Genomic DNA, 7,977 nt, shown 5'->3' with positions numbered 1-7,977 from the left:
ATGGGCTATATATCAGCCATATATATATAGGCAAAAATTAAACCTAGTCTAACAAGGAAACAACTTAAAACAAACCCTAATCTAATGAGGAAACAACTTAAAACAAACCCTAATCTAATAAGGAAACAAATCCTTAGTCAAAACAAAGTATAAAACTCAAAACTGACTCAACTAAGGCCCAATTTCAGCCACCCTAATATAACCCACGAAAATAATAAAATAAAAATAAATAAAACACTCGATTAAATCAGCCCACATATGCAACGTAACTTGGACCTCCATGGCATGCATCATTAACCTAGCTCTCGCTTTGGCAAAGCTCAGCTCGCCTTCCAACTATATCACGCGCCAACTCTGACGATTCGATTCTAAGATGAAGATCAGTGTAACTTGGACCAAATGGCTTCAGGGGCGGATCCAGGAATTTTGTTGGGGGGGTTGAACTTGTACGGGGGTTCGGGGGCGGTAGCCCCCGGGAATTTTTTTTGGGATATAATATATAGTAATTAATAAATAATTGTTTTTTTGTCATTAGATCAACAACAATAATAAAAACCTACAATAGTTTCATTCATTACCATGTCTATTACATTACAAATAATCTATGAATAGACACTTGGCGAACCCGAGCTAGTAATTGTGGAAATAATAAATAATCACCTGGCCCAAAGTTGATCAATGTTGAATTGGGAGAAATTATTTCTCGGATCAAGACACGCCATGCATCTAAGCAAATTAGTGCTAGCTTCGGAAAACCGAGTGTTTAGCTCTTGTATTGTTAGTTCAACAACCTAAAATATTAACAGAGTATTTAATTTATTATTAGTGCTAGCTTTCAGTCTGTCCCGTTTGTATTTCTTAACAGAGTATTTAGTTTATTACTATTATTTTTAATTTCTATATTTAAAAAAAAATCAAAATCAAAATTTGGGGGGGCTCTAGCCCCCCCTAGCCCCCCCCCCCCCGATCCGCCACTGAATGGCTTGAGTTAATGGGTTTTAGGGATTAAATGGACCAAGGTTTTCTTTATAGCTTATTAATAGGGCTTTAATCATTAATGAGAGGGCTCCCTTTTTAATTCTCAACATCTAAAATGCAATCACTCTCCAAACATAGTGAAAAACTCGGGCAATTCTCCGTGAACGTAGATCATAACCACGAATATTGTTGTGTCATTTTTCGTTTTTATCTATTTTCTATTGTTGGGATTAAATCTACACTCATTAATATATATAAGGAAATCTATACTTTGAATAGCTAAAAGGTTAAACTATTAATTATATAGGTATATACATGTTAACGTATATGTTTATATTAATAGTTGTTTAATCTAAAGACATGGAGCATAAGTTACTTACGTAACTAATTCTCAAACCACGCATGAATATATAATTAGTATAAAGTTAGGAACATTGAGCAGTAATGCTAGCAGCTAACTACTCAAACCTATAAATCTAAGAGTAAGCTATGAATGAATCATCATGCTACAAATTAATAGGTTATAAACAGGGCTCTGCGTAATTAATTCAAAGACACACAAACAAAAAGTGAAAAAAAATAATAAATTTATTAAAAGGCATCAGATCAAGGTGGATTATAGCGGTACAATTTTACTGAGCTCATGACAATTATTTACATTTTAAGTTCGAATATTTGAAAGGATGGATTATATTTTTCAAAATACATTTGAGTTATTAAACTCTCATAATATTAAATAAAATGCGGTATGTCCATGAAATAATTTTACATTATCTCACTATTTAATGTTCTTATGATAATAATTGTGACTTTTAATGGATCTAATACACCTTTTAAAAGTTGCGCATACTATCTTTAATGTAGTTGATGGGTCCCACGAATTTTATAGACTAAAGGATGATTTTGATTTCGCCCTTAATCCGATTAGAAGATATAGCTGACGTGGGTTCATCTCGGAGTCTCATCTAGTTAATGAATGAATGATTATTTCATAGGAGTCGTCCAAATACTACGAATGAAAAGAATATATAAAGGCAACAATGATGTTACAGTATGACACACACAAATAAATGAAAATGATTTGTGATTATATAAGTTTGAATGAATGAAATTGAAGAAACTCGAATAAGAAGGTATCTTTATTTAACTCACTAAATAAGTTGAAGGGGAGAACCGGCATCTTTATAAGATATTTTAAGGTGTAAGCACCCAAGAATAGAGAAGTTTTACTCAAATTGGATAAGGTGTTTTCAATATAGATGTGATATATCTAAGTGAACTGCATTACCAATTCCAATTCGCGTGTGTATCATAATTCATAAGACTGACGCCAAACATGTGCGAGTTTCGAATTTTCATATAACAAACTAAAAGTTGCAAATTTATTTGGAAAACCAAATATGGTTAGTCGCTCGACACATTTTAAAAGATCTCACATGCTACGGTTGACATATGATATAGGTCCTTTTTTTTTTTTTTTTGAACCAAAGATAGAGAATTATATTAAGTCCCGATGAAGAATATCTGTAAGCCAGATCGGGAAATCCGACTTCCAAATGATTACATCATCGATAGAAGAAGCGAAACTCGCTAAACAATGGGCAGCGCCATTGGCCTCCCTACGAACATGTCGAAAGTCAATCACACAATGCTCTCTAGCATGAGCAAAGGCCGACAAAAGATCATCACAAAGAGAATCAGAGCTACTCTTCTCGTCGTGCAGCACGTGAATTGCGAGGATAGAATCAGAATAGGCAATAATGGGGCCGACATCATTCTCAAGACTAAAACCAATCCCAATCAACAAAGCGTGGAGTTCACCCATAAGTGTCGTCTGAGTCCGGCCAATTCTCTGAGCTCCCGCTGCAACAGGCTTGCCCTCGTGATTACGAAGGATGAACCCAACACCAGTGATATTTCTTCCCTCATGAATAGAAACATCAACGTCCAGCCGGGTCACACCTTTCCTCGGCGGAATCCAACGTTTGTCGCCTTCTCTAGGGAGGATCTGAAGCTGATCAAAAAGTCGGCCTCGAGCCTCTTGGAAATTATTCAAAAAGATCGCGCATCTGGAGCTCACATCTTCGGTCCCATCCACCGCTTTTCCGTGTTTCTCATCACAAAGGCGCTTCCAAATCCACCATGTATTAACACAAAACAGCTCAAAGTCCTCAGTCGAAAAAGTTTTGTAGAGCTTCCAACAAATATCTTCAAAACTGAGATGTTTGCTACTCTTCAATAAAAACCACCATGGGGAAAGTTTCCAGATCAGTTGGCTTTTCTCACAGAAAAAGAGACAGTGCTTTGTCGTCCCCCAATCCCGAAGACACCATGAGCAGATACCAGATGAAGGAACATGATGGCGATGGAGATTCGCATCCACAGCGATCCAGTTATGGAGAGCTCTCCACATGAAAATCTTAATCTTAGGAGGTAAATTAGCAGCCCACAGAAAACTCCACCACTCACCAGGAGCCGACGTAGATGTCGGGTGTAGGTCATAAAACCCCACAGCTGCAAGGTAACCAGATTTAACCGAAAAACGGCCCTTCTCGTCAAAAATCCAAAATCTAGAATCATTCTTCGGAGTCTCTTTAAGGTTGATTGAGGTGATGGCTGCGATTTCAAAGTTGAGAAAAGAGTCATTGAGCTTTGGCAGGTCCCACTCCCTATCGGCCAAAATGAAATCCGAGACACGAGAAAAAGCTTCGTTGGGCATCACAGCAGCAGCAAACCCGGAACCAGACCCCGGAATCCACTTGTCATGAAAGGCTCTAATACTTTGACCATCTCCAACTCTCCACTTTAAACCACCCTCAAGCAAACCTTTTCCCCAACAGATGGATCTCCACGAGAATGATGCATTAGATGAAGGTTGAGCTTCCATAATATCGCACTCTCTGAAGTACTTACTTTTCAAAACTCTTGCCACCAGCGAATCCGGGAATTTAACCAGTCGCCACGCTTGCTTAGCCAACAACGCCCGGTTGAAAGCCTCCAAATCTCGAAAACCCATTCCACCCTTAGATTTTTGCTTGCAAAGGGATTGCCATGAAGTCCAGTGCATTTGTCTACCTTTCTCTGTCTGGCCCCACCAAAAATTTGCACAGGCTTTATTGATATCACTGACCACTCCATCGGGCACTTTGAAGCAGCTCATAGTGTAAGTTGGAATCGCTTGAATAATAGACTTGAGAAGGACCTCTTTACCTCCGGCCGAGAAAAACTTGTTCTTCCAGGAGCCGAGCTTCTTACTGATACGCTCCCTAAGATAGTCGAACTGGAGTTTCTTTTGCCTCATCACAAAAGTAGGAAGCCCAAGATAAATAGCGTGACCATTAGTTTCTCGAATGCCCAAAGCTTGGATAACGTCAGCCATATCTTGTTTCTTAGAACATGGGCTAAAGCTGACAGCTGACTTCTCAAGGTTGATAACCTGACCAGACGCACGCGAGTAAGTTTCGAGCACTTGTCGGATAGCAAGCGCTCCATTCCCGTTAGCCCTGAAGAAAAGAAGGCTGTCATCAGCGAAGAAAAGGTGGGAAATCGTCGGACTGGACTTGGCCACTTTGACCCCTTCAAACTTCGCTTGGTGCTCGTAGCTTTGAAGCATAGCTGAGAACCCCTGTGCACAGATTGCAAATAAGAATGACGAGAGTGGACAGCCTTGTCGGAGGCCTCTAGACGGCACAACAGAACCAAAAACCTTACTGTTAATGACAAACCCAAAATGAGCGGTGGACACACAGTCCATGATCGTGTTCAAAAAGCCTTGTGGGAAACCCATAGCAGTCATCATAGCCCTCAAAAAACCCCACTCCACACGGTCATATGCCTTGCTCATGTCGAGCTTGGCCGCTGCAAAACCATGTCTACCCGTCTTTTGGTTTCTAAGTCTGTGCAAGCACTCGTACCCAATAAGGATATTATCATAAATTAAACGGCCGGGAACGAACGCACTTTGGGATTCATCAATCACATCCCCAAGGACCCGTTTAAGCCTATTCGCCAAAGCTTTAGCTACAATTTTATAAATGGTGTTACACAAACTGATTGGGCGGAAATCACTAACATTCTTGGGGCTTTTAGTTTTTGGAATAAGCACAATGAGTGTGTAATTCCATTCTCTGATGCTTGATTCCCCATTAAGAATAAGCAGCACATCCCGGGTAATAGCTTCACCGATCTCACTCCAGTACTTTTGAAAAAAAATAGGTGGGAAACCATCCGGCCCTGGGGCTTTATGGGGGTTCATCTGGAAGATGGCTTTTCTAACCTCCTCACAAGTAAAAGGTGCAGCCAAGAATTGTCGAGAGGCCTCAATAAACTTGTGCGACACATGCAAGGTAACGTTGTCAAAGTCGATCGCCTGCGGGAAATTTGACCGAAAAAGGTCAGCAAAAAAGTTTTGAACAATCAAGGCCTTCTCTTTGTCGTCCTTCTTAACCACACCAAAAGGATCAATCAAAAATTGGATGCGATTCTTTCGTTTTCTCTCAGAAGCAAAAGTGTGAAAGAATTTAGAGTTGCGGTCGCCATCGCTAAGCCAAACTGCCCGCGACCTCTGTTTCCAGTGGATCTCCTCGGCCTCAGAAAGGCGTTCAATAGCTTCATTAAGCTCGCGTAGTTCGGCACTCTTGTCTTTGTGGGCATTTCTGTTAAGAATCAAGACTCTCTTCTTCCGTAGCTCTTCAAGCTTCTTCGTGGGGTTCTTAAACTCAGAATTGACCCATTTAGAAAGAAAACTTTGGCACCTTCGAAGACGATCATGCGTAGGTTGACCCCCAAATAATCTCCAGTTCATCAGCAAGTCTGCTGAGAACGAACCATCAAGCATCCATTTTTGTTCGAAAAAGAACCTTTTTTCACCACCCTTCGCAGACCCTCCTTCCTTATCCTCCAATCGGAGTAAAATAGCTCTATGGTCCGAGCCATAGTTATCCAGAACAGTAGCCATATTATTGCCAAAGGCAAGACAACCTTGTTCATTGGTGAAGAATCGATCAAGAAGTTCCTGAACAGAACCTGCTCCTTCTCTCTTATTAGTCCATGTAAAATCAGCATTGTTCTTAATCGGCTTCAAATCACAAGTCTCAATAGCTGAACGAAAATTCAACATTTGGGACCAAGATTTCTTGTTGCCTCCTTTCTTCTCGTGTTGACATAAGATCTCATTAAAATCTCCCCCTAAAATCCAAGGGATAAGATCCATAGGCATTCCTGCGAGACGTCTTAAAAGCTCCCATGAATGATGCCTCATTGAAAGTTCGGGATTGCCATAAAAACCGGTAAATCTCCATTTCTTATCATCCACGGAGACCACACAGTCGATATGACCCAGAGAAAAGCTTTTAATATCCACACTCAAAGGACTCTTCCAAAACATCATAAGTCCTCCGCTAGCACCCCGAGGGTTCACCACAAAATGTCCGTCAAAGGCTAGCATAGATCTCCACTGTTCGCACTTACTAACATGAGTTTTCGTTTCACAAATAAAAAGTAAAATAGGGGACAAGCCGGAAACCATCCGACGAAGCTCCTGGACTGCTCGAGGTTTGCCCAACCCCCGAGCATTCCAAATTATGCAATTCATTGGGATCGGCGGGGCTGCTCAGCAGCCTCCGCCGTTGATTTCATATCGGTTTCATCAGTGAGACGTGGATGCTTAAGACAAGGGGCCTCTATCTCTACATCACAGACGAGGTCCCCATTTCTTTTCTTGCTGCCAAATGTAGAGGCCACATTTATATCAGTAGAGATAGGTTCAAGTGTAGAGTTGTCAGCTTTATCAAAATAACCAACATTCCCCTGCTCAAAAGCTTCTATCTTCTTCTCCTTCATGCTCGAATTTTTCCCCCTGCCACCTCTACCCCCTCTCTCCGCAGAAATCACCTTGTTCGTCTTCGACTGCCTTTTCCAGCTACTAGTCCTTCTCCCAGGACTATCTCTGACAACCATGTCGCCCCCCTTCGAGCCACCCTTATCCGACTCCATCTCCCTTTCATCTACCAAGTTCTCCTTTCCTCCGGACTCCGTCTTAGATCTAGTATTGGTATCCCCTGAGGTAGAGTTAAAACATTTTGGAGTAATGGCTTTAGCCATGAGAGGCTCAATCGAATCAACTATCAGCAGGTTACGTGTAGGCGAGCTACGTTCCAGCACGTTTATCACCTGGAAATGGCTGTCTCCTTGTTCTGACTTGGATTGCGAGGGCACTCCAGAAGTGTGCTGATTATTTGGGGCCGCCTTTCGGCTAGGGACAAAAGTTTTGGGCGCCATCAGCCACGTGCCATATTTCATCTCCTGGGTGGTCATGGTTGACTCATCACAGAAACGATAAAGATGCCCAATTTTTCCGCATTTAAAGCAAAAGTTAGGTATCTTTTCATAGAGGAGGATAATAATCGCTTCCTCCATCTCACCATCAGGTAATAAACGTATACACCTTTGCAGGGGTCTAGATAAAAGCCAGCTTACCCGAACCCGGGCAAATCTTCCCAAACAAAGACCATCGGCTCCCAAATCTACTTCGAGAACTGACCCAATCTGTTCACCAATACGCTTAATAACTTCAGGGTGCATACAGGCCACTGGAAGATTATGGCACTGGATCCAACCAGTAAAGTTCTCAAATTTAACCTCAGAAGGGTTCTGGAAACCTTCAATTTCAGAGAATAATAGGAGATCGTGAAAGAAGTGCCACGGGCCTCCATTCAACGCATATTTTTTATCCATGATAGATTTGAAGTGAGCCACGAAAATATTAGATCCAACAATCTCAATATCCACCCGCTGAGTTGTTTGAAGGATATTCGGTAGGTGTGTCACCAATAAATCCCTATTAATTTGTTTGTTGGCGAATACCTTCCCAGCCAGGCAGAATTTGGTTTTGTCCCGTAACTGCTCGGTGAGTTTAGACGTTAGCGGCACCGTAGCTTGGTCCGCTTCCTCCGAAAGTTTCAGTTGATCCACGAGTCGTTGAATCTCAACCGGATCCAT

General features: G+C 41.5%; 1 protein-coding gene across 1 annotated transcript; it reads right to left on the bottom strand.

Moving 5' to 3' along the window:
* Positions 1-6,567: 6,567 nt before the first annotated feature.
* On the bottom strand, positions 6,568-7,977 carry LOC131009066 (uncharacterized). Its single transcript, XM_057936268.1, has one exon. The coding sequence runs from the start codon at positions 7,975-7,977 to the stop codon at positions 6,568-6,570; it is 1,410 nt and encodes a 469-aa protein (XP_057792251.1).

The sequence above is a fragment of the Salvia miltiorrhiza genome, chromosome 1, assembly GCF_028751815.1.
Source record: "Salvia miltiorrhiza cultivar Shanhuang (shh) chromosome 1, IMPLAD_Smil_shh, whole genome shotgun sequence".
Lineage (NCBI taxonomy): Eukaryota > Viridiplantae > Streptophyta > Magnoliopsida > Lamiales > Lamiaceae > Salvia > Salvia miltiorrhiza.
This window is presented reverse-complemented; position numbering and strand designations above follow the sequence as displayed.